This window comes from Pipistrellus kuhlii, unplaced genomic scaffold (assembly GCF_014108245.1).
Source record: "Pipistrellus kuhlii isolate mPipKuh1 unplaced genomic scaffold, mPipKuh1.p scaffold_m20_p_1, whole genome shotgun sequence".
NCBI lineage: Eukaryota > Metazoa > Chordata > Mammalia > Chiroptera > Vespertilionidae > Pipistrellus > Pipistrellus kuhlii.
In genome coordinates this window covers 49,368,001-49,395,812 of record NW_023425404.1, presented here as the reverse complement: position 1 = coordinate 49,395,812, position 27,812 = coordinate 49,368,001, and the positions used below count along the sequence as shown (strand labels likewise).

The window sequence follows — 27,812 nt, the reverse complement described above, 5'->3', positions numbered from 1 at the left end:
AGGATGTCCGACTACCTAAATGGGCAGTCGGACATTACCTTAAGGGGTCCCAGATTGGAGAGGGTGCAGGCTGTGCTGAGGGACCCCCCCCCCCCCCATGTACAAATTTCGTGCAACGGGCCTTTAGTATTAAATAAAACTGAAAGTTTAACATAAACAAGAGCTTGCAAGGCTGTTGCCCCACATTAGAATTTATTTTAGCATCTGATATGGACAAAAAAAAAGGACACATCAAAACAAATATAGCTAAGTATATAAGTAGATAAACAAAATGCAACATCTCTTTATTTACTAGAATAATTTAAAACTTTATTTTATTACTATTTTCAAAAATAGTTGTCTTTTCCTAGGTAACTGGAAAATTTTAAAGAACACTTTTAAAAACCTCACAAATATCTTATTTAGCAGATAAAGTGTTATTTTTCATTTGTGAGCTTTCATTTGGCACAAACTACATAAAGGTACTCATCATACATACATTTTTATTTCCTTTATTTTTGTCATAACTTTAGTAAAAAAAATTTAAAAATCAAGTGAATAAAGGTTTATGATGAAAATTATTATTAGATGATTCTGGTGATCATGTTCTGGGTAGAAAACTGTTTTGCTAGTGAACATTAGATACAGCATATGGTGCATAGGTGACATCTGAAACTTGCTACTCTTTTCCTGTATTTCTGCCCAAACTCCAAGGGGATAAAGACAAGAAAAGAGGCGAAGGGAAGAAAAGAGCTTTCAGTGGCCCCTGAGGGACCAGACTCAGCAGCTTCTAAGTGGGCTCTCAAAGGGCTCGCTGCATCCACATATGCTGCCAGGCCTCGAAGAACACAACAGGGACTTCCGCCAGGGGCTGGCAAAGTTCTCCTCTAAAGGGAGACGCTTTATATTGTAACTACTTAACTCTGCTCCTGCGGCATGCAAGCGGTCAGACTACACATAACTGAATGTGTGTTTGTGTTTACCATTTTATTTACAGACACTGACATTTTTTTTAGGGTGACCTTATCATTTATTATCATAAACTGGCCATTTTGAGAATAAAAGGAGATGCTATTAATAATTATGCCAGGACAACGGGCATAACTGAGTGGTCACAGACAAACTGGGATTTCAGCATTGAAATGTAAAGTTCATAGAATTTTCACATCACAAAATATAATTATTCTGATTTTTAAGAACCATTTTAAAATGTAAAATTCATTCTCGGTTCTTTGGGCCACACAGAACAGGCTGCAGGCTGGCGCAGCCCGTGAGGTGAGGTGAGGTGTGCTGACCCCATCTACGTTCTTGGAGACACGAGGCTTCACTCTCGGACTGCACCGTGTCTTCACCAGCCTTACTCCCTCCGGGGCTGCTTTCTGTCCTCTCTGCCGCTGCTGCTGGGCTGGGGGGACATTAAAAATGACTGATATAACATACAAAGATGAAAGTTTTTTAATGTCTGTTTATCCTATCTGGAAGATTTTTTTCAGGCTTATTTCTTAAACATCTAAGAGGACAGACATTACAGTCTGAGATTATGAAACTAGATAGGTTACCATCTATTTTCCATTGCTTTAAAAAAAAAAAATTTTATTGATTTTTTACAGAGAGGAAGGGAGAGAAACATCGATGAGAGAGAGTCATTGATCAGCTGCCTCTTGCACATCCCCCACCGGGGATGAGCCCGCAATCAAGGTACATGCCCTTGACTGGAATCCACAGGCCGACGCTCTATCCACTTAGCCAAACCGGTCTCGGCTATTTTCCATTGCTTTTTAAGAAGATATTGGGAGGGCCAATGGTAAGATATGTACACATATAATACCTTAATAAAAAAATGAAAAAAATAAATTACATAGACAAAAAAAGAAGAAGATATGTCTTAAGTCCTACTACTATGACTTACTCAATAAAAACACAGGCATTTAATTTAAGGAACTGCACATTTTCATTTTTAATAAACCACATGGCAAAACAATACTTTATTCAATAAAGGTATAGGAAATTACAATTAGAAAATTGTAAATACAGTACATATACTATACTTTGATTTTAAATTATATGAAGAAACACCAGCTTCCAAATCTTTCTAGAATCAATCATATGCCAAATATTGGTTTCTGAAGGGCTATAAAGTACATACAACTTGTTAAACTGCGATATGGCTTACTCAGCAACATCTACTTAGAAAAGCACAAACTTTCCGGGTGTACAGTACCTCCCATGTGCAAAGCGGACACAATGGCACATCCCAGTTTTCTGTTGTGGTTATTTCAGAAAATATGTAATTGCAGTAAATTGACACTGCCAGAAAAAGTCCCCATGAAGCTTCTCCCACCTTACTGAAGCTGTTGGTCCTCACAGTGTAACTGGAAGAAGAGGTAAACCCCTTTACAGCCAGAACTCAGTGACAGGCTGCCCGGATGCTCGCGCGCGCACACACACAATTGAATCCTGAGGAGCTCCCACAAGTTACCCCCTCCGACTTCTGTGCTCCCAGCACCTCCTCCAATGATGTCCCTGCCTGGCAACCTCTGACACAAGTCTGAAGCCCTGCCTGGAGATTCACATAACGGATCTGCCTGCGGTTGGGCATTTGGGTTAGAAACATATGAAATTTAATCAGTTACTTGGAGATCAGACTTGCCTCCCCTCAACACAGCATAGTGAAAAGTCACTTCCTTTGTGACTAATACCCAAATGGCTCAGGAACCAAATGAACTGATCTTATACTTAGGAAGATATTCTGTAACTTTTAAGTTTACTGTATGAAAAGTAGTCAACAGAAAAATTGCCTAAAACCTTGTATTACAGAGGCTCAGTTTCTGTAAGAACACCTTATTCCTTAAGACGAAACAATGAACATAATTGCATAAGAAGAAAATTAATTTAGTGGATTGTCGTGTTTGAGAAGGGAATGATCTCCCTTCCACAGGAGTGGGGGTGGGAGTTCAAGAAGCACAGCCCAGCGTCTCATTAGCCGTGACCTTCACTCACGTCTGCGGTGCGGTCTGTTTCTCCCGCCTGCATTCTGTGTCAGATTCTGAATCAGAACCATCCGCTGCTGGAGAAACGGTTTTTCCCACCCAGAAGCATCTTTAAAGTGGTGCTTTGTTTCTGAAAGATGTCCCCCACCCCCCTCACATTAAAATGAAAGGGAAGCTGATGTCTATGTCTATTCTGGGAAAATTCTATCAAAGATAAACACTGTCAGTGAGGACCTCTGGGCTCGACAGACAGACCCAGAACACTGAGACTCCTGAGAGCAGGAAACTTCGGCTCAGAAATGGAAATATGGCATCCGGAGTTGAAAAAGAAACAAAGATACCCAGTGAGCTGGCACGTAATACTGATGGGAGCCGCAGGTTGTGAAAACCTGGGCTCCCGCCCCACAGGCAGAGCTAATGGGAAATGAATGCGAATGACTTCACTTCGGGTCTGCCTTTCACAGCTGAAATATGTCCTATTCCCCACAGTGTATTTCTAAGGCAGCACAGTCATTGACGAAACAATAGGCCTTTTCCTAAGATAAGTCAGAAGGCTGGTCTGGCCAAACTTGTGAAACACAGGTTTATGAACAAAACTAACTTTGATTATTTGCAAATGTTAATGAAAACACATTGCACTGAAGAACTGCCTGGTTTTTGTTATGATGTTTTCCCAGCGAACAATTGTAGGTGTTTATCCAGGCTCAGCTGTGCTTTTCACAGGACAATGGGCGGCTCTTTCTCTGAGCCTGGCTGCGCTGTGTGGCTGGTGGCTGCAGCTGGGGTGTGTGTGTGTGTGTGTGTGTGTGTGTGTGTAAGGAAGCGGGGGTGGGGGGGGGGGGGGAAGCACAGACCCCACGCTCTGTGTCTCTGTGTCAGGCACCGTGCAGCCCTTGCTCCCATCTGCTAAGTTCACATCCTTCTCTATAGGTTTGTCAAGTTACAAAGAGTTAAATCTATCAATTATCAAATCTCACAGACCCAGTAAAATACAAGTATAAAATCTGTAGTTGCTGGAAAAAAAAGAAAAGAAAAGAAAAAAAGCCACACAACCAACCAAGCACAGAAAACTTCATGTGTACCTAATTTTAAACAGAACTTAATTAAGATTTACAAAAGTTGTCAGTGTTTCTCCATTTCACAAAAGGATCCTTTTCAATCCTCAAATGGATTTCAGACTGTTTTACTCAATAACTTTTCAAGGAACAGGTTGATGTGAAAAGTCAGATAAACCTTTTTAAGGTAAAAGAAAGTTACAAGAAACGAACTCAGTAGATATGGGAACAGCTGCAAATATGGAGAAACCTATTCACACACAGGCACCTTCTCTTCCTTTCGCTGCTACGTGTCCAAAGTTCGTAAGTGCCCAGATGTGCACTGACATGCCTCTCGTTTATTCTCACTTGCATTCTACATTTAAGATTATTTTTTGAAATACAGGACATTATACAATAAAAAAAGAGTATTTTTTTATAAGTTCCTAAAATTTTTTAAAAATTAAAATCATTATTTTAAATGGATTCACAATAAGAATCCCATAACATTTTCAATTCAATTCAATAAATTCTGGGCCTTATTAGGTACCGTTAACATTCACCAAACCTTTTGTTGGACACCATCAACTCTTAATACTCTTTTAGGTGAATCCAGGTTTTATCTTAGGTTTACTTAAGAGTAACACGGTCCTTGGCAGAAACATGAAATCTGTTTCTTATTCTTCACTTCCATTTTAAGTCACCGACCTGCCTATCTAAGGATTTTATCTCACAGCCTGTCTGGTACATGTTACTTATCCCGATTCTCTGCTGAAATGGACTCCTCACGTGCACTAAATATAATCCCCAAGCCAACAGTTGACATGAATATTCACAGTTGCCTCTTTAATACAACTGTTACCAGTTAGGTTGCCTTCTGTTTGGAAACGTTTATGCTTAACTTCCCTACCACACAGATCTAATGTCCATCCTATTCCAGTGCTTTCACACACACACACACACACTCCAAAACCCTTAAAATTTTTGTCTTCTCAAAATCATGTCTTCCCCAGTCCTTTTCAGTATTTCTGCTATGGTATTATTGGAAAACCTCAAAATTATACCTTGGGGTTTCTGGAGCCTGTGGAGGATTCCTAATTCATATCATCATGCAGAAATTCTCTCTGGAGAAATGTAGTTAATCTGCATGAGAGGGAGGGTATTGAAACTGAACCCTGGCCCTCTACAGCTCTACCCTGAAAGGCACGCAATGACCTGGTACGGAGGCAGGAAGCAAGGTACCCAGAAAACTTTCTGTTCAAACGTAAGGCAGTTTCTGAAAGGACAAAGCATCATTGTTTACATTTTGTGTAACTTGCTGTTCATAAGCAAAGATAAACCCATGGACAATACAAGTGACTTCAGAAAGACTTAAACCTGAAACCCCACACCCCATTCTTGCTCCTATATTTTGTTCAAATTATCATAGAGTGATTTCATTTTAAGATTAACTTCTGCCATTCAGAATACTGAAAATATTTCCATAAGCAATTTAATGACAGTGACCACAATATGTAAAGATTTTGTTCTGATAAAATTACAAATAACCAAAAATTTGAGATTCAAAACCCTGTAATATCTGGAAAATTTTGTTTATAAAGTATAATAATACCATTAAGACTTACTTGTGAAATAAAACATTTCTGAAACATTTAGGAATACATGCTTATTCCACTCTGGATAATTACTAGTACTTTCTGAAATCTGTTGAGAAATACTTTCTGTAAAAAGAGAGAGCTGGTTGTCAAATTCCAGAAGCTGGGTATCAAGATTACATTAAAAAAATCAGTTTTCCAGCTCTGGTTTGATAGAAGTGGGCTTTAAAAAGGATTTTTAAATGCAAATACAGAACTCTTGATGCTTCCTTTATGACACATACTCTGTTGTGATTGTGAAGTATGGTCTTCGATTGTCTTCTCTGAGGTATCTGTAGAGTCAGTCTCATTCTGTAAACAGTGTTTTGGAAACATCTTCATCTAAAAACCAGGGAGAAGTCTCACTTTACCATTCCACAGGAACTAGCACTCTCAGGCTGATGCGAGGCCAGTGCATGGGCGCGGCTGTCAGGAATTCCATTCTCCCATTCACGAGTCATTTATTGCTCTCAAGTCTGTGACTGCAGGGTAGATAAGGCAGTAGTCCCCCAGACATTTTCAAATAGAACTGGCGTTCTGACAGTTTGCACAAGTTCTGTCCATGTCTTGCCTGTAACTCTGAAGCTGAATAGTACATTTATACATGCCAAATGTGTTCAACAACAAATGCCTGGCTTTGGACTGTACCTCCTCCCATTTAGATGAACTTCCAGGAACTGCAATGCCAAGAACATATCATTACTATTCATTGTACATTACACATTAGTGAGTAAGACCCATGGAGAAAACAATCTTAGTATACTCTGAACATGTTTTTACTAGTTCGATTTCTACCCTCCTGAAGCTATTGTTAGAGAAGTGTCAGTTTGCCAAGCCAGATCAGCTTCTCGTTATCCCTACCTATCTCTCAGGTCCACTCTTGAGTAGAGAAAGGGATCTAGACATCAATTACTAGTCTTTCATCTTTTGTACTTTTAAAAATAAAACTCATGTATGTGCTATTTTGATAAAAAAAATCAAATAAAAAGTATCGATCTATCAAATGATTTAAAGAAATAAAAACACAGGTTCTAGCTCTTATGTAGAAAAAGCATGGTAAATACACCTAGTGCATTTAATCTGAAGACAAAAATCTCTGTGTTACATCTCATCTCAAAGGGATAAAAAATTATTGCTCTGCTATAAACGACGACCTGCAACTCATCTTTTGAAAAGCCCACACCTTCCCTTAAAACAAATCTGTCCAGAAGTCTTCCTACTTAATTTAAGCACAGCTGTTTAATTCCAAAGAGAAGTCCACCAACCCCAGTGTTTACCATCAGCAACATACTTAGCTGTATGTGTGCGATGGCCATGGGCTTTCCTGAAGTGAGAGACCAGACGTTTAAATCTTCCACTGAATAGACATCTTCTATTTTCATCAAGGCTTCTTTGATATAGTCAACAGGCAAATGCCTTGGCACACCTATTAGTTCAGAATATATCATTTATAAGTAAAATTTACTTTAGGGGAAAAATTTATCTTAGGGGGGACTTCCCTTCAAAAAACAAACAAACAACTGGCTTTGCTAAATTCATTTAAAAATGAACACTTTCCAATATATTAGTATTTTAAGATAAACCATGCACACATATAATAGGATATACACAAAAATGTTCATTCTCACTAAAAAGGAATATTAAGCAGCCCAGGTTACTTCATTTAACAAATAAGCTAGGATAATAAAAAATAAGAAGAAAGGAACATCCAATGATGGCTAAGCTAGTGTTGAGAACTTATATTTACATGCTTATATGTAATATTGGTAAGGCAGGAATGCTGAAAATATAACAAAGCAGCAAGTTAAATTGAAACTAATAAATTAATAAATCACTAAACATACTTGCATCAAGAATCAAAGAGTTGCATTCTTGTCCTAGCTCTGTATTTGGGTAACAGCATGGCCTTAATCAACTTATGCTACCCCTCTGAACCTCAATTTTCTTTTTTTTTTCTTCTTTTTTTTATTGTATATTTTATTGATTTTTTACAGAGGAAGGGAGAGAGATAGAGAGCTAGAAACGTCGATGAGAGAGAAACATCGACCAGCTGCCTCTTGCACACCCCCTACCGGAGATGTGCCTGCAACCAATGTACATGCCCCTGACCGGAATCGAACCTGGGACCCTTCAGTCCGCAGATCGACGCTCTACCACTGAGCCAAACCGGTTTCAGCTGAACCTTAATTTTCTCATTGGAAAATGGGAATAATAATGTCTGTCTTACCTACTTTTCTTAGCTATTATAAGGATCAAATAGGTAACATATGGGAGAGTGCATGGATTCCTATACATCCTATACATGTAAGGTGGTGTTACTGTAGCCTAGTATCAGTAAAAACAAGAAAAGACATGGCTCCTACCCCAGGATCTTCCCTGACCCCCAATCTGACTTAGGAATACGTCTACAATGGGATATTAATGAGATCTTACCTTCTAGTATTATAACTACTGTGTCCCATATAATGCGAAACGTTGTAAAAGCCACAAGTAATGAAAATACATATGTACAGATGGGATCAGCAATCTTGTATTCTGGCTGTGAGGTGACAGATAAAAATTGTGATTAAATATTGATAGACATATAATAGACTGTAACGCAAACTAAGGAATACTCTGTCCCCTGTCCTCTAGCAGGACTGCACAATACCTCTGAAACCGGGATGTTGCATCTGAGAAACTCTTTCCTGGATTGTTTAAATGCCTTTCCTTGTGGGACCTATTTTCAGCCGTTTAATGGTTTGTTCTATTCTTTTCCTCTGTGCCTTCTTTAAATCGTCCACCCAGAACCACAGAGCGTCAGAGCTAGAAGGAGTGTTAGCAGTCATCAGTTGGATTTAAGCCCCTCATATTAAAGGGGAGGGAACTCAAATTTTGAGTTGAGGGATTTGCTCAAGGGGAAAGCATTAGTGACAGAGCCAATACTAGAACCCAGATCTCTGGACTTCACTACATGCACATTCTAGTACCTGGCAGTTACAGATCAGTTACTTCGTGACGTGATACCATGGTGTTCAGTGCTAACAAAAGAGCTGTATAGACTGGTGGTCAATTAGGTTTGCGTAAGTCCAAAATGAATAGGAGTGACACTGGTGTCCAGTATACTGATGAAAGTTTTAGGTTTTTTTTTTTTTTTAATTAATCCATACCTGACTAATCAATTTTTTCCATTGATTTTTAGATAGAAGGGAGAGAAGGATTCAGTGAGGCGGGAGAAAGAGAAACATTGATATGAGAGACACATTGACTGGCTGCCTCCTCCACATGCTCTCACCAGGCAGGGTATCGAACCTGCAACCCTTTGGTGCTCTATCTGACGCTCTAACCAGGGTCGATCCGTTTTAGTTTTAATGTTGAAATTAAATATATTTTAAAATAAAAAAACCAGCAATCACAGTACCTTGAATCGTATGATGTAGGCAGCTATTAGCACACCGACACTTTGTACCAAATCCCCCAAAGCGTGTACAAATGCAGCTCTCACTGCTAAGCTGTCCTGCCTGTGGTTGTGCCCATACCCAGGACCTGTGGTAGGAGAATTTGAAGGCAGGGAGTGGGAATGGGCATGATGGTGTCCAGACTGGTTCAACAGAAACCCCATTCTGTTAAAAAAAAAAAAAAGGAAAATATTATTATTCTTCCTAATGCTACTGATAAAAATATTTATGACTAATCAGACATGAATGAGGCAACATAGAACTAAATATTTACTAAATATGTGAGTGCCTTTTATGTATCAGGTACTATTTTATATGCTGGGTCAAAAGGGTTATAACTGAGACAGATCCCTATCTGCTTAGAGCTTATGTTCTAGTATGGAAGGCAGAGAAGTTAGCAAATAAATACCTAATGTACTGCTAGACAATGGGAAGGCATTGAAGAAAAGTAAAGCATTGCTGAGGCATGGAGAGTGATGGGGAGAGTGGTCAGAGCAGGCCTCCCTTAGATTCCATCAGAGCAGAGACTTGAATGAAGCCAGGAAGCAAGTTATGGTGGAAGAGTGTTCTAGCAGGAGGAATACCAGGGTAAAGGCCCTGAGATGCAAAGGTGCTCTGTGTGCTTAAAAAAAGGCAAGGCAGCCACTGTGGCTAGAATAAAGTCAGCAAGAGTTTGATGTAGACAGCTATTAGCACACCGACACTTTGTACCAAATCCCCTAGGACATGAGTTGGAGTGGTACACAGGATATTAACTTGGGGTGCTTATGTGTCAGTGTAGGTTCACCAACTGTAACAACGTAACACTCTAGTGAGGGATGCTGGTAATGGGGGAAGCCATGCACGTGTGGGGGCAGAGGGTTTGTGGGAAATCTTTGTACATTCCCCTCAATTTGCTGTGAACCTAAAACCGCTCTACAGAGTAAAGCCTGTTAAATTAAAAAAAAAAAAAATAGAGCTTACATTACGTTGACTGCAACTCCAACAGCTGCGGTAATGAGCATTACATCTCCATTTATTTCATAATTCATATGGATAGTTCTTTGGACAGCTTCATACAGGAGAAATGCCATAAGTATATATACCAACAACACACTAATCATAGCTGACAAAACCTCTGGAGGGAAAATATAAAAAACAAATGTATTTGCAGCATGGTTATTATACCTCATACAAACTAAATATTGTACAATCTTTTATTTATTTAGATCTCTTTTCCTCTAAGAAGATAAAAGCACTATATCATTTGTCATGTTTTTCTTTAAAATGATTTTAAATAGCTTGATATTCAACATTTTTTTAAAATTAAGGTAAAGCTGACATTAATAATTTATTAGTTTCAGATATACTATGTATATTTTTACTTAAAAAGGGTTTAGTACAGCCGGGACCGGTTTAGCTCAATGGATAGAGCGTCGGCTTGGGGACTGAAGGGACCCGGGTTCGATTCCGGTCAAGGGCATGTACCTTGGTTGCTGGCATATCCCCGGTAGGGGGTGTGCAAGAGGCAACTGATCGATGACTCTCTCTCATCGATGTTTCTAACTCTCTGTCTCTCTCCCTTCCTCTCTGTACAAAAATCAATAAAATATATTAAAAAAAAAAAAAAAAAAAAAAAAAGGGTTTAGTACAATAGTTTGATCTGAATGCCCCACTAACTCATTCCTACCACTTATGTATTTAAATGCTACTTCCCCCTTATCTCTTTAGGGTCAAATTATGTGTGTTTATAGACCAAACACATGGCAAAAAAATGAAAACCTGAGAAAAAATATTTCTAATGTATATGACTGCAGACTAATTTCCCAGTAGGCAAGTACACGTACAAATCATAACAAAGTGAACAACTCATCAGAAAAATGGGTGAAAAGCATAAATAGTAATATACAGAAAATAAACAGAAATGGCCAATTTATCAAAATCAATCAAAATTCAAAAATTCAGTAGGATTCCTTATTGGCCCTTACTAAATTAGCAATGATTAAAAATTTTGATACTAGACAGTGTCAGCAAGAATATACTGATGGAAAGATCAAATAAATCTATCTGGAGAGCAGTTACCAAAATTAATAAAAATTTAAAATGCATGTATTCCTTGATCCTAAGAATCTATCTGATATCTATAAGATTTTTCACTGCGGCTTTGTTGGTAGTATCAAGAAAGATCTGGAGACATCCTAAATGTTCCCCAATAAGTAACATAATGGATAAATGGTGGCATATTCATATAATGGGATACCATACAACCATTATGTGTAAAAAAGAAAAAATAGGCACATTGGTAACTATAGGAAAGATAGACAAGAAAGTGTTACATCTGGGAAGTGGGAGGAGGAGCTTGGAGAATTTATTTTTAACTTTATTTTTTTTTTTGGTAATGTTTAAAATGTCTAATTTAACCACAAACGTGTATTACCTTTAGACTAAATAAAAACACATTTTTATGCATTCAAGTATTCATGAATGTACTCTGATCCAGGAATTCCTCTTCTAGGAAGGACATACACAGTCATGCCAATTGAGTTGCACATGTGTAAAATGTGATATTTTATGAAGCTATTCATCAAGCACTGTATAAATAGCAAGTAATTGTAAACAATAAAAACATTATTAGTAGAAGCCTTATAACATGGAATGCTGGGCAGCTGTAAAAAAAGAGTAAGGCTCTTTATGTACTGACAAGGAATAAGTTCCAAAATACAAAGTAAAAAAGCAAAGAACACAATTATATATGGTGTTACCATTGTGTGAAAAGAAAAAAGAATATCCTATCTAATAAAAGAGTAACATGCTAATTAGACCGGATGGCAGAATGACCTTCCAAATGACCAGTGGGTGGGGGGTGGGGCTTCGAGGGCCTACTCTTGAATGAATTTTGTGCATTGGGCCTCTAGTATATAAATAATGATCTGTAAATGCAGATCTGGAAGGATGTACAAAATACTGATAAAAAACTGGTTATGAGGAGAATAGGTGAGGAGACATGGATGCTTTGTTCTATATATGCTTTCATACCAGATAAATTTTCTACCATATGAGTATAAAGTACAGATAATTTTATATATTTTCAAAATAACAAAAAATAGGCAATGTAAAATATATATTAAATAAATAAATAAATAACATTGTTATATAAAACAAATGTTGACATTCAAAACAAGAAAATATATATTTTTTAAATATATTTTATTGATTTTTACAGAGAAGGGAGAGAGACAGAGAGCTAGAAACGTCGATGAGAGAGAAACATTGACCAGCTGCCCCTTACACACCTCCTACTGGGGATGTGCCCACAAGCAATGTACATGCCCCTGACCCGAATCGAACCCGGGACCTTTCAGTCCGAAGACCGACGCTCTACCACTGAGCCAAACCGGTTTCGGCAAGAAAATACTTTTAAAGAAAAATTTTCCTTTAGAGACACCAGACATTAATCCTGTTAAGTGTTAAAAGGTTAAGGAATCTGGAAAACTGTTATCTGGGTCGACTCATTGCTCAAAGGTTCCAGGTAGTTCAAGTATATTGGACTTTGATACATTTTTATTCCAACCTTTAACTTACAATACAGAAAAATTATCTAGAAGTTAGAAACTATTTCCTGAAGACATTTCATTAATTTAGGTGTAATTCCAATAAAAGTTTGTACATGGACAGAACTAATGTTGGAATAAGACAAATAAACACAATTACTACTCAAAACCATAGTACACTGTTAGTCACTCAATAGCCCAATCAGTTATGAGATCAGTTTTGAGAGAGAGAGAGATCAACCACATTCATATAACTTTTATTATAGTATATTGTTACAATTTTTCTACTTTATTATTGTTGTTAATCTTTTTACTGGGCCTAATCTAGAAATTAAACTTTATCATAGATATAGGTATAAAAAAATAGTACAGTATATGTAAGGTTAGATACTATCCACAGTTTTAGGCATCCACTGGGGTCTTGGGATATATCCTCTATGAATAAAGGTTATTTATTAAATAACCCCCAAAGAAAAAATAAATAGGTTAAAATAATTTAGCCAAATATAAGACATAAAACACATGAATTTATTGTCTAAAGTTATAGCTGCTGATGGTAAAATACACACATAAATAACAAAGAAAAAAATAAATAATTAAAATACTTTAAACTGCCGTAACTGGTTTGGCTCAGTGGATAGAGCGTCAGCCTGTAGACTGAAAGGTCCCGGGTTTGATTCCCGGCAAGGGCATGTACCTGGGTTGCGGGCACATCCCCAGTAGGGGGTGTACAAGAGGCAGTTGATCAATGATTCTTTCTCATCGATGTTTCTAACTCTCTATCCCTCTCCTTCCCTCTCTGTAAAAAAATCAATAAAATGTATTTAAAAAAAATATTTTAAACTGTAAAATTTTATGTACTGATGATAGCCTCATTTTACTCACCAAAAAAAGAACTTTCTCTTTAAAATTGGTATTTAAAAAATATTAATCCAAAAAAAGTTACCAACCCTATTCAAATTCTTCCTTAAAAAGACAATGTCAAGGTTGTACCAGCAATTAGGCCACCATAGCAATAACATTTTTAAATGAGCAATTATAAAGCAATATAACTTATATTTAAATACACAAAGATGTAATTGCTTATAAAAATCTATAATCAACAATTTAAAATACTTTCAAAACCTCCTACTATTGGCTTGACCATACTTTCCAGTTTTCCAGTTTTCCCAGGATAGTTCCAATTTATGCCTTTGTTCTGGCATAATTATTAAAGAGTGTTCCATTTCACTCTCAAAAGTGTCCTGATTTGAATGATAAGTTCTATAGTTACTCTAGTTATGCAAGTTAAATTTGCATTTAGTTAAAAAACAAATGCAATATTAATATAACTATGTGCCATGCAATATTTCAGATACATTGGATATCATATAATATTTCAGAGGAAGAGGGAATGTGTGGCATGCATGAGCTAAATCTGGTAAGCTCACATCCCAGTAATAATTTAGCTAAACACTTAAAATTACCTTTTTGTGAATTCTCAGATATGGCAAAACCACCTTCAGAATAATGTAAAATGAAAGTCAAACTATAGGATAAACAGAGTTCTTTGTTTGGCAAGGAAGATTCCCAGCCCACTAGGAGCTGAAAATGCAGTTTTTCACAATATATTATAGTTTTCACCCAGAGAGTAGTCTAAAAGGGATCCCAATGACTTCCCACAGTTAAGAGTAATGGAATTCAGCGGATTCCTAGAAATTCCTAAATGACATATTAAGATACTGTCATCAATGATATCCCTTTTCCAGCAATTCATAAGGAATGTGCCTCACATCTAGTTCCCTTGGTGAAAAACAGAGACATCCACTTGTCAGTTTTTATTCTAATTGACGGTAAAAATGTCTTCTAGCTAGAAAACTGATAAATGCAAAAGAAAAACACACACAGAATTTTAAATAAAATTTTAGGACTGAGATTTATAATTGAGAAGTTTAAGGCATATATAATTCTACATAGCTAAAAATCCTAACAATAGTAATATGACCATTTTGTTCTGATAAAATGAACAAAAAGTTCTTTCATTGTGAATGAAACTTTGGTGAAATATGAATAGTACTAATTAGTGTTTAACATTTTTGCCTAGTATTTTTAACATGATGGAATGCAGATAAATAGAGGCACGGTGCTTTTTCCTCCAACAACGTTTAACAGAGGGAAGTTATCATTCAACAATGAAATTATGACTTGCTCCAATCTTCTCATTCTTGCTCTGGGTTGGTCTGGTCACATAATGTATAATAAAGTTTTTCAAGACAAAGGAGTGCATAACATATACAGACTATTCACTTTCTAAAGGAGACCCAGGAACTTTCACAACTAAAACCCTAGATTTCTGTGAAAGTTACTACCCCATTAGCTTCGGAAAACTTGACTGAACGGAAATTTAACCAAAGTAAAAAACTCTCAAAAGGTAATTTTTGTGAAAATTCTTGAAAACCTATTATTAAGTAGCTCTAACATATTTTACTACTTTATGCACAAATAATTAAATCACTACACTCAGCTGAACTAGTATTGAAGTAGTGTGAATAAACAGTTTTGGTTTGAATGGCCAATAAATTGGTGAAAGAAAAAATTAATTGGGAGAAAACACAGATGATTAATCAGTTTTGCTAGTACCATAAAATACAAAAGATGTTTATGTACATTTTAACACATCTATAAATTGCCAAAACTAGAGGTTTTCAATGTTCATATGAAAAATATTGAGTTCTTTTCCAACCTTTGTTATTCTCCATCATAGTACCTTATTCTTTTCTTTGTAGCATTTAATACAATTTATGAGTATGTTGTGCTTATGGTACATATTTACTGCCTGTCTCCTCACACTGTACTATTATTCATTCACTGAACAAGTAACTATTGAGTGCCTACTCAGTGAATGAGTAACAATCTGTTTCAACTATGTAAAACCACACTGAGTGCCAGCACATTTATACATTTATTTTTGTGTGAGTGCTGTCTAGATGTACTGGCCTATGTTAACTGTTAACTTTACTAACACTGTGATGACAATAATGAATACATTTCCCTTAAATTATATAATGTTGTCTTTCTTTTTGCTTTTTTTAAATTGATTTTTTAAAGAGAGAAAGAGAGAGGGATAGAGAGTTAGAAACATTGATGAGAGAGAATCATCGATCAGCTGCCTCTTGCCCACCCCCTACTGGGGATGTGCCTGCAACCAAGGTACATGCCCTTGACGGGAATTGAACCCGGGACCTTTCAGTCCGCAGGCTGACCCTCTATCCACTGAGCCAAACCGGTTTCGGCATAATGTTGTCTTTCTATTGCCTCAAGGAACTACACATAGCACATCTAAAAACCGATTTCAGAGGTCTATAGAAATCAATAGGAAAGGAAAGTGGAGCTATATCTCTCTCCCACTTCCTTTTATGCTATTTCTCTTTTCTACCTTCATCCAATAGAAGATAGGAAGGAAAGAGGAGAAAAATCAGTGAGCTATATTCGATCTGCCTAGGACTAATCTAATCTTTGTATTTCAACGCAGCCATAGATAACCCAACAACACTCAGGCTAAAGACATCATATAGGATTTCCAGTGGCCCACTTCTGCCACCAGAATGTCAAGCTAAACTGCAAAGTCGGTCTTTGGATCCTCTCACCTCCTATTCTAAGTAATCTCCTATTTTCTACCTTCTTACTGTTTTCTCTATTCATACTCAAGATACTCCAGTTGACTTTTGACTAGCCAACATTGACTACCTCACTCATGTCTTCTGCCTCAATAAAAATTCTGAATTCTAGGAAGTACCTATTCTTTACCTAGAGATGTACATGTGATATGAATTAATTCTCACTAAGATGTGAATAATGAGTAGGCATAACTCATCTCAGAGGGGGAGGAAGTTATTAAAATGAATCACTAGAGAGAAGTGTTTTTTTTGGGGGGGCTGCATATTTGGGGGAAAACAATTTTTAGCTGAATACTTTCTGCTAAATACTTTAGCATCAGGGAATAAATAACTAGGTAGAATTAGCATTATTATCATATACCTATCCCAAAACAACAGTCATCTAGTCGGATCATCCAAGGCTTTTGCTTAGTAGAACTACATACTATTATACAAAAGACTCCCACACTATCACTTTGCCACTAACCTAGGCTGATGAGCTGCATTACCAAACTGTAGATCTTGCTTTTTATTTCAAATGCAGACAACTCTGCCTACTACATCTTATCACATGACCGTTATCTTTATCTAATCCATCCAGCCTCTTCAGCCCCAGTAATGAAAGAATAAAGTCAATTATACTCATAATCCTCAGAGAAGGAATAAAGCAAGCAAGCAAGGGGATGTTCTCTTTAGAATAGCATGTCCCCGTGGTCTGGGAGACAGTGCCATTCTGCCTAAGGGTTTGTGGAATTTCTCCCCACAGTGTGGTTTCATTAAGTTTTAAATTTTATTAACTTCTAGGATGAGAGGGCAAACAACCCAGTCAAATATATTTAGGCACTTAAAAATAACTCACATGTAGTTTTTAACCTCCTCTCCCTCTTCCCATAAAAGAGCTGCCACCATAGTTTACTGAAAGGAATAAAGAAAGAAAAAAAAAGAAAAAGAAAGAAAGTCCTGAATGACTTTACACAATCTATGAGTTCACACGAAGGAAAGGAAAAGACTGATTCCTTGGGTTTACCCTTCAAACCTATACTACCTTTCTTTCACCACGATGGCATGATTTTTGCTAAAATATTGTTGCATTGCCAAAAATGTTACCAAAGACCCAAGTCAAAAAGCACATCTTTTAAATTTGTTAATCATCAGATTGAATCATCTGACTTTTCTCCTACCTAGCTGAGACAGTTATGCTGAGAGAATAAGAATTTTGATATGGAAACAAGAGAAGGCAGGCAATTTAGAAGCATGGGTCATTTTGAGAGATATAAAGTCTAGTAGAAGAAGGAAGGAAAATATAACTGAAACTAACATTTATTGGAAATTTACTCTGTGCCAGGTATCCTGTTAGGCTTACCACCTTACCTTATGTATTTTTCACAATTCTGCAATGTAAGTATTATCATTCATATTTTATAGAAGAAATTCATACTTAGAAGAATTAAAAATTATTTTCCATAAGGTCATATAGTCATTCAATTAATTTCCTTTTCAGCCCCAATTCTCACTTCTGATGCTCTGCTCTGAGCCTTCTTTGGAGATCTGTTGGGCTGATCCAGTTTCTAGCGTGTTGTACTCTAGGCTGCAGCTTCTTGGCTTGTTTCTCCTTCAACCTACACCCATCTACTTTCTTTCAGAGATTTCTGGAAATTTCTTGTTTATTGGTGACCCAGTATTGACTTCCCTTTGTTGTTTTGATACTTTTTATTTCAATGGACTCTCTGGAGAGACAGGAGTCAAATGCTGATATCTAGTCCACCATCCTGAACTTAGTATTTGTAGGGAAGGGAAATACCTGGCAGTCTGTAGGAATTTTCAGAGATACAATAGGACCAGTCAGTTCTAGTTTCTCTCATCTTTTTATAGTGCTAATAAACTATGAAGAAACAAAGTGACCATCTAGGTAAATATAATACTATATAGTTTGCACTCACTAGAGAGCCCAAGTACTTCTTTGATATTTAATAGAATTTTCATGATTATTGGCTTTTAACTTATTATATGTAGGACTTCCTATGTTGTATTACTGCATATTTCTGGGATACAGTGCCACTGACTTCATTAAATGAAATGTATTTTCTCAAATAGTGCTAGAGGGCAAAAATCCCTATTCTAACATACTATGTTTTAGATCTTAAATTGGGGGGGGCTGAGGGAGAGAAGGGAGGGGGAAGGAGAGAGGGAGGGAGGGAAGAAAAGAGGGAGGGAGGGAGGAAGGACAGAAAGGAGCATTGATTGGCTGCCTCTCGTACATGCATGCCCTGACCAGGGATCTAACCTGCAACCTAGCTATGTGCCCTGACTGGGAATCGAACCCACAGCCTTTTGGTATATGAAACCACACTCCAACCAAGCCATCAGGTCAGGGCAATTTTAAAGTTGTAAAAAACCCTCAAGTCAATAAATTAACAAATGAATGCTATGTTGGAAAGTAGTGGGTTTCTTTTAGGGACACATCCAAATGTATTATGTAGTGGCTTAAAAAATAACAGAAAAACCTCACTCAAGGCTTTAGTTCTCTTGTATAGCAGTTGAGAGTGCTGAAGAGTGGAGATGCCAGGTAGTTTCCCAGCCTGATGTCAGCTATTCAGCTAAAATGTCATGTTATATACTAGAAGACCCAGTGATTACCTTTTAGAAGACCTAGATACTGAGTTAGTATTAGGTCAAAAAGTAACATAGAAGGGGAGGAAATGATTGAAATATTAGCCAAGAGTCTACACAAAATAAAAAACAATATACTAATTCTGGTTCTTTAAAACAGGTTTTACTGAAGCTACCTAAATGTCACCTTTTGGGTTCTGAGCAAATGACATGAGGTCATATGGCACTTCACATAATAGTAAAGGCAATTATTTTATATGTATTTTTTAAATAAGCAAAAAATTAAAAAATATTAATAGTAACATAGCAAGAAGCAGTTGTATTTGACTATATATGATTTTAACCTTAATTAAATATTAATTTGTTTAAAATAGTAAAATAAAATGTGTTCATTGTTAATGAAAAAAATGCATGACACTTGTTACAACATGGTAAAGAACACTTTATTCAAGAGGAGAAGCTACTGAGACAGGCATAGGGACCACTGCAATGGTATTTAGCAGTGGGGGAGAGTTTGGGCTCAACTCTGAATACTGTATGGACAAGTGGGAATTTATAGCCAAGAAGCAGGTTGGGAATCTGTGGGTGAAAAATTACTGAGGAAACATCAGGAGTGAGGGGGATTCTGATAAAACTGACAGAACAGAAGTCTTGTGAAGACAGGCTGTGGTGGCAAGACATCACTTGAAGGATAACTGGTAAGATATTGAGAGTGGGAGGCTTGGGAGAAGGTTCAGGAGACTGACTAAAATGTGATTAAGCAAAGAATCTTTGCCAGCATTTTCAGAATTGTGTTGATACAGTGGCCTCAATGAAGGTCAGCCACACAGTATCTGTTATACGTATTACAGTGATACTTAAAATCTTGGCCACAGTAGCCTTGGTTGAAAAAACCTGAAGTAAAAGAAAGAAGCTAATGCTCATTAATGAATTACACTTACATAGTTTTGCTTGATTCAATAAACTGAAGATAAACTTCTTGTATGATAACATCATTAGGACATAGGGAAATCATTTACAAATTACTGATTATCATATAATTTTATATGTGTAAACTGTTCAGCTGACTGGGCTGAAGTTCAGTACATGGGAAGAAATGTATCTGAGTAAATCCTGTTCACCCATTTTAATTCGCTTTGTTCATCTATTTCAACAGGCTTATCACAAAAAAGATTTCAGCTAATCAAAGGTTATAGTCCGTTATTGGTTTAGCATAAAATGTTATAATCTAAAAAACACCTCCCAATTACCTACCTAAGCGATGAAATCCAAAGGTGAATCTTCTGGTTGGTGATTTTGAAGACAGCCACAAAGCAAGCAGGGTCAGTATGATAGCACTTAAGTCAGTTAACATATGAAGGGCATCTGTCATGATTGCTAGGCTATTGGCAATGTATCCACCTTAGAGTAAGGATAAGAGGGAAGAAGGAATATGTTAACTAAAATAAATGTAATAAACCCAAAAATACGTAACATCCTACAAAACATGAACTTCTAACTAAATCTTTATCCTATTATAATGAAATCAAGGTAACTGAAATTTTAAGCAAAACGTTAAATATGCATATATTTTTCTAGTGAGAATGTCCATTTCTATGAATTGATTCTCTGAGGAGTCAACAACCTTAAAGAAGAATCACTAAACAGGGGCTAATACATAAAGAAGAATTTTGTTTTAGCACTGCAGCTTTTACTCAAACAACTGTCCTACTCTTAGTGAAATTAATAACCACAAAATCTACATATTACAATAAAGCTGAAGAAAAGGTAAGTACTTGTTGTTTGGGAGAGTTTGAACATAAAATTAAACTGAAGAAACTCGTAAAATGTACATTAGCTTAAAATAAAAGATACAAATAACGGATTCAATTGGGTACACAACAGCAATGTCTCCTAATAGAGAGATAAAAGGTGGTATTTAAAATACACAATTTTGCCCTAACCGGTTTGGTTCAGTGGATAGAGCATTGGCCTATGGACTGAAGGGTCTCAGGTTCGATTCTGGTCAAGAGCATGTGCCTTGGTTGCGGGCACATCCCCAGCAGGGGGTATGCAGATGGTGGCTGATCCATGTTTCTCTCTCATTGATGTTTCTAACTCTATCCCTCCCTTCCTCTCTGTAAAAAATCAATAATATGTATATTTAATAAAATAAAACACACAATTTTAAATTTTATATTGATTTTCTAGACATTTTATATATATATACACACACATAATTTCACATATATGTCTGTGTGTGTAAATATATGTTGTTCCATTATGGTTATATAATTTTCCTATTACCATCCATTGCGTAAGCTTTTATAATATAATACAGAGCACTCAAACTTTTATGGGTACCAGAATCATTTGGAAGTTTTGTAAAACTGCAGATTGCTTGACCTCTTAGAATCTCTAATTAAGTAGGTCTGGATGGGACCTGAGAATTTACATTTCCAACATGTTCCCAGTGAGGCTGATGCTTCTGGGCTCAGAACCACACTTTGAGAATCACTGTTATGCTATATTAGTGGTTCATGCACATTGAAAGAAAATTAAGAAATATTTCAATATCACTATTTGCTTTATCTCTATAATAGAATGTCAACCAAACTCAGGATTGACAATGACAGATTGAAACACATGCATGCAATTGGCACCAGCAAGAGCTTTATATGTATCAATGTTTATTTTAAATTGCCAGTGCGTGTAATCTGTACTGGCTGGTTGATCAGTTGGATGGTTGGACACTTAGCCTTTTATACATATAGATAGTGGAACTTCATGGTGAGGGTGTCTTGACATACTAGTGTGCTGGGTTGCTGATCTCCCTATTTCTAAGATGACTGTGCAGAGCCAGAAGCAGCAGAACTGGAGGCAGTGATTTTGTAGTCACATCCACGTACTCTAGTGTGTTCTATACAAATATAATTTTTATGTACAGTAGGTCCTCAGGTTACATCAGAGACCCATTTCTAGGGCGAGATGTAACGCAATTTGCTGAAAGTCAGAACCATCTACATAAACACCTATGTCACTCACATGGAGCACATACACAGCAGTAGTGAAATGAAACAGTAAAAAAAATATAAAAGATAACAATTACTGACATTTACTTGTGGTAAATAAATAATAAAAACACAAAGCACATATGTATATATGCTGAAATGATAGAACTTTTTTTCTTTTATAAATACTGTGAACGCGAGATGGCGATGTAACCACGAAATGATGTACATCGAGTCTGATGTAACCTGAGGACTTCCTGTATTCCCTGACATGAAAATGCTGGAAATCACTGAGAAAAAATACAGGTTGGTTGTTAATAACATGGGGCTTTGGAATCTCAGAGATTCTAAGCTAGTTACTTGCTAACATTTTGAGCCTCATTATTATAAAAGGAGGGTATGTTAAAGCCACGTTGTCCAATAGAACTTTCTGAGATGATGGAAATGTCCTCTATACTGTCTACTAGTCATATGTAGCCACTAGTCATATGTGACTTTTGAACATTTAAAATATGGCTAGTGTAACTGAGGAACTGAATTAAATTAATTTAATTTTAATTAACCTAAATTTACAGAGCCACACGTTGGTGATCATCAGCAAAAATAGCAGAGTAGGGACCTCTGAAAATCATCTTCATAAAAGCAATAAGAACATGGACAAATCAGCTTATTTAAAACTCTAGAAATTACCTGAAAACTGTTATAGGTAGCTTTTATTCAAGGGAAATGGCGGAATCTTGGTAAGAATAGTGAGCTCTGTGGCATTTCCCCGTATGTAGCTTTTTGGTAACCTTGAACACCAACAAGTGGCAATCCCAGTGAAAACCTCAGCAGGGCAGCCACTGCAAGGGACAGAATAGGGTTGGAGCTCCTTAAGAGCCCCATTCCCAGAGCAATGTCTTTTATTTGACCTTGTCTCATGGTTCCCAGGAAGACCATACTTGCCAGGCTGTTTTTTCTTTTACTTGACTTGGAGTTCTGCCCTGTGCAAAAACAATCGGAGGCAATAGATAACAATGTGTTCCCCGTGTTCTGAAATTCAAAATAATGTACCCAATCTGCTGGGCTTTTGTTGACTCCTTCAATTTGCAAATGTATACCTTTCAGTTCTGGGGGCATTTTCTAAACTACTGTAATACCCCCTCATCTAAAGGGGATATATTCTAAGACCCCTAGTGGATGCTGGAAACTGTGGCTAGTGTTGAACCCTATATATATTATGTTCCTATACAAATACCTATGATAAAGTTTATGGCTTCTCTTATGGCATAGGTGAGTTGTCAGCATTTTGGGGCCATTATTAAGTAAATAAGGATTATGTGAAGACAAGCACTGTGGACATCATGACAATCAAAAAGGCTACTAAGTGACTATCAGGATGGATAGTGTGGACAAAGGGATAATTCACGTCTTGGGCAGGATGGAGCAGGACAGTGTGAGATTTCCTCATGTTAATCAGAACCAGTGCATATTTGAAAACTTATGAATTGTTTATTTTGGGAATTTTCCATATAATATTTTTGGACTATGGTTGACCACGGGTAACTGAAACTTGTGGAAAGTAAAACCACAGATAAGGGAGGACTACTGTATGTTGCTGATTTCTTTCCTTCTGCTTTCTTTGTTCTTTAAACTCCTATTACTTGATGTTTGGACTAATATACTAATTTTCTTGCATTTTTTTTCTCCTGTTAGCCATTTCTACTTTTTTGCTCTCCTCTTGTCAGAGATTACCTTAGTTCATCTTCCAACTTTTCTGTGGAGTTAAAAATATTTTTTGTGTTTTTATTGTTTAAAAGATTTTTTAAAAAACTTCCCCTAAGGGTATTTTCTCCATTGATTTTTAGACAATGTGGAAGGGAAGGAGGATGGGGGGAGGGAGAGAGAGAAACATTGACATGAGAGACACATGGATTGTTTGCCTCCCACCCAAGGTTGGGGCTGGAAACCCACACCTAAGGGAGGTGCCTTTGACCGCGATTCAAAACCACAACCCTTTGGTCCTACGTTCTAACCACTGAGCAACAGGGCAGGGCTAAACGCTCTCCGCTACCCCCCCCCCCCCCCCCCCCCCCCCCCGCTCCAATTTATTTAGCAAGATCAGCACCTCCTGGGAACTTGTTAGAAATGCAAACTCACAGGCCAGATCCCATAACTACTTAATTAGAAACTCTGGCCCAGCGTTGTGTTTAAGTTCTCTAGGCGTTTCTGATGCATTAGATTGGTTCTTGGCTTTCCCTATTGCTTGCTTAGGAGTTGGCTTCCTTGGATCTATTGTCAGTTTCCTCCTTTATCAGTTTCCTATATAGTTTCCCAAATTTGTGTTGTTATTGTCTCCCTTCCAGTTTTCCACATCTGTGTGGATATACATATCCCTTTATTATAGTTTAAAAGAGGCTTCAGGAGAGAGTACAATTAGATGAATGAGTTCATTTGCCATCTTTATCTGCACTCACTTTTTAAACTTTTTCACTTCAATAAAAATGCAGTTGTTAATCAACAACACTGTTATTAAACTCAAGGATACTTTAGTTCTCATCTTATTGGACCTCTTGCAGCTTCAATTTATTTATTGCCACTTTGAAATACTCCCTTTTCTTGATTCTGAGATACCTGTTTGCTTTCTGCTTGATTTCTAAAGTTGGAGTTCCTCCAGACTTGGCTCTTTAGGTGACTTTTTCCATTCCCACGGCATTACATATCTCTACCTTGACCTCTTTTCTGAACTGAAGACTCATATGCTCACTAGATATATTTACTTGGCTATTTCACGTACATATGAGAACACGTTTAAAACAGCCATAGCTAAATCCTGCTCTATATTTTCTCCCTGCTTCATAAATTACATACATTTCCATACACTCAGCTGCTTAGGTGAGAAACTTCAGAATTATTGCTGACACTGCTCTCCCATCCACCACCACAGCCAAACCACTAGCCAAGTTTGCCAATGTTACCTCTAGAATGTTTCTCAACCAGTAAGTACATTTTTCTCAAGCCACTTTGGTCCAAGCCATAATAATCTCTTGTCTGCATCTCTGCAATAGTTGTTTCCATTTCTGCACCCTCCAATCCATTCTCCATGTAAGAGCCAGAGTAATCTTTTAAAAAGGTAAATCCTAACATGTCACACTCTGCTTAAAAGCCTTCACTGGCTTCCCCTTGTATTTAGAATGAAAAACTACACTCATTTAACACGGTCCACTTAATACAGGACCTACCTGATCTGGTTCCCCTGCCTCTTCCCCTCTTGTTTACTACATTGCAGCCAAACTGTTTATCCTCTAACACACTAAAAATGAACTCAGCAGAAATTTAATGAGTGTCTACTCTGTGCCAATCATTGTTCTAGGTGCTGGGAATTCAGCTTACATTTCAGTGGAGAAAGACAAGATGTTACACAAGTAAATATACTAAAACAAGGAAATATATAAAGAAGATAATCTCAGCTGTAGAGGGCTTTTATAGTTGGGAAGGGAGCAGGGGAGAAGGAAGGTTTAGTTAGAAAGGGCTCTCAGAGGTTTCTTTTGAGATGAGACATAAATGACAAGAAACCTGCCAAGAGAAGATTTGGGAAAAGTCAATCCACATAAAGCAGTATTTTTCAAATTGCAGACCCTGCTGTATTTGCGGACCCATGAAATCAATTTAAGTGGGGTGGAACCACAACTGAAAAAATATTAGAAGACATCACATGAAATAAAACTTTTCAGTTATCCATATGTATTTATACACATGTGTATATGTTCAGTTATACATATGTATTTATACATATGTGTATATGTACACACATACATAGGTATGATGCACACCTACATGAATCACAGTGTTAACTGTATTTCTTACTCTAGTGACCTCAAAATAACCTGTGAAGGCCTGAGGGGCAGCAAAGAGCTTTGTGAGTTATAGGGGAAAGGTGGCCAGCACGGCTGAAGAGAGCGCGGGGGAGGAGTGATAGGAAATGAGGTAGGAAATGTAGGTAGTTTTCCTACACTGAACCATCCAACCAGCACCTCAAACCTGGACTGCCACCTCTCTTCTCACCATGGCTCACCCCGAGGAGACACCGTGGGAGAGTGGCCTCTCTGGGTTAATGTCACTTCGTAAACGGTTATTAAGGCAAGTTAGCAGTTACACTAATATGTTTTATAGTGAGAATGTATTTAAGTAATTAAAAAATGAAAAATAAGCCAAGTTCATAAACCCCGGGGGAGCCATTTTTCTGGTTCCTCTCAGATTCTCCTTATAATGAAAAACTTTCCGGTTAGTTGGTAGTATTTGTTGCAAATCTCTTGGATATAAATCTAACAGGAAGTAGCATAGAGAGAACACCCATGTCATAGATAGAGGGGGGGAAAAAAAGTCAAGAGCCTGGGACTGTAGGTGTGACTCTTCCATTAACCACCTATTTCCTCCCAACTTCCTGACCCCCCTCAGGCCCTCAGATTCCTACGAAAAAAAAGGGGGGGGGGGAGGGACTGAGCCTGCAGGTGTTCAGTGAAGTCCTTTCCTACCGTAACATTTTATGGTTCTAAGTAACTTTAGAATTATTATTATTATTATTATTATTATTATTATTATTATTACTATTTTAAACCTTGCAAGCATTAACCTGGTGTTTTATCACAATTCTTTCAGAAGAAAAGAGGAACTTACAGGATGTACACTGAAGGTAAACAATAAATTTATGTTGTAGATTGACCCGCACTTTGGAACGGTGTGGACTTTTCACACCACAAGAGATGAGTCTCTCTTGCTAGAGAGCAAGCGAGCTTCCCGAAAAGAACGTTTTAAACCTCCCATCCCGTGCACCCAGAGCAGCCGGACACCATGGAAATGGCAAGTGAGTTGGCACCACCGCTCACCTACGAGTTCTCCAACCATGAACAGCAAGTACAGCACGGCGGCGATGGTCAGCCGGGTCTTCACCTTCCTCTGGGCCAGCCGCTCCCGGCGCCGGCTGCAGCTGTCGCAGGGGTCCGCCTTCAGGCTCAGGCGGCTGCGGGGCAGCGGCAGGTCCTGGTCCAGCAGCGAGTCGTCGTCGGCCTGGAGGGCCGGGTGCGCCCCGTTAGCAGGCCTCTCCGGGGCTTCGGAGCCGTCGTCGGCCACCACCACGCGAAGTTTGTTAAACCGGGAGAGCCCCTCGTCGCCCGCCTCGTCCGAGAAGTCGAAGGCGCTGGTGTCATTCAGAAACAGCGGCGCGTCGTCCTTCCGCAGCAGAGATTTGAGGCGCTTCCACGCGCCGGCCCCGGCCATGGCAGAGGCTGCGCGCCGCGCGCGGAACGGCCCGCGGCTGCAGGGACCGCCGGCCGGCGGGGCGGCCCCTACCTCACCGCCGCGCGTCCCTCCCCATCGCGTGGGACCCGAAGCACGTTCGGCATTAAAGGCGCCCCATCGCAGCCCGCAAGTGGGTGCCGGAGCCCCGGCGGCGGCGGGGGGCGCAGGGCGGGCGCGGAGGAGGCGCCGCGGCTCCGCGAGGGGGCGGCGCGTCGGTGTGGGGCGCCGCCGCGGGGCCGCCGCTCATCTCCCCGCCCCCGCTCGGCTCGGCTCGGCCCGGAGCCGCCGGGGAGCGGGGCTGGTCTCGCCTGCAGCGCCCGCAGCGCCAGGCCGGCTCCGCGGGTCTGACAGGTCCGCGCCCCGGCGCCCGCGGCCACCGCCTCTCCCCGCCCTTCCCGAGCCCGCCCGCCCGCGCGTGCGCGTGCGCCGGAGCGGCCGCGGGCGAGGCGCGCGCGGGAGGGGGCGGCGCGGGGACGCGCGAGCCGGCGCGCAGGGGCGCGCGCTCTGCGTCCCCGGGCCCCTCGCTCGGGTCCCGCCGACCCGGCCCCGCGCGCCCGCCTTTGCCCGAGGGATGCACACAGGCTCGGCCCCAACCCCGCGGGCCCTCCCACGTGCCCTCGTGGGGAGACAGAGGATGGGGCCCCGCTTGGCCTGGGAATTCGCTCTACGGAACCAGGGCCTGGCGGGGGGTGGGGA

At 38.9% G+C, this 27,812-nt stretch overlaps 1 protein-coding gene across 7 annotated transcripts; it reads right to left on the bottom strand.

Moving 5' to 3' along the window:
* Window positions 1-259: 259 nt before the first annotated feature.
* SLC30A4 (solute carrier family 30 member 4) lies at window positions 260-27,528 on the bottom strand. 7 transcript variants are annotated; one of them, XM_036443167.2, is made up of 7 exons: window positions 26,705-27,517; window positions 20,104-20,250; window positions 10,038-10,191; window positions 9,038-9,239; window positions 8,071-8,176; window positions 6,929-7,063; window positions 5,807-6,314 (listed from the first exon to the last, which is right to left on the bottom strand). In XM_036443167.2, exons 1-7 carry the CDS (start codon window positions 27,093-27,095, stop codon window positions 6,157-6,159), a joined length of 1,293 nt encoding a protein of 430 aa, XP_036299060.1. In that variant the 5' UTR covers window positions 27,096-27,517; the 3' UTR covers window positions 5,807-6,156. The 7 variants fall into 7 exon arrangements, 6 of the variants coding, with proteins under 6 accessions (XP_045438843.1, XP_036299060.1, XP_036299076.1 ...); XR_006741888.1 differs by lacking the exon at window positions 8,071-8,176 and having other exon boundaries at window positions 6,096-6,314; window positions 26,705-27,521; XM_045582887.1 differs by lacking the exons at window positions 5,807-6,314; window positions 6,929-7,063; window positions 8,071-8,176; window positions 9,038-9,239; window positions 10,038-10,191 and adding exons at window positions 260-1,562; window positions 1,854-1,877 and having other exon boundaries at window positions 26,705-27,528.
* Window positions 27,529-27,812: the final 284 nt, after the last annotated feature.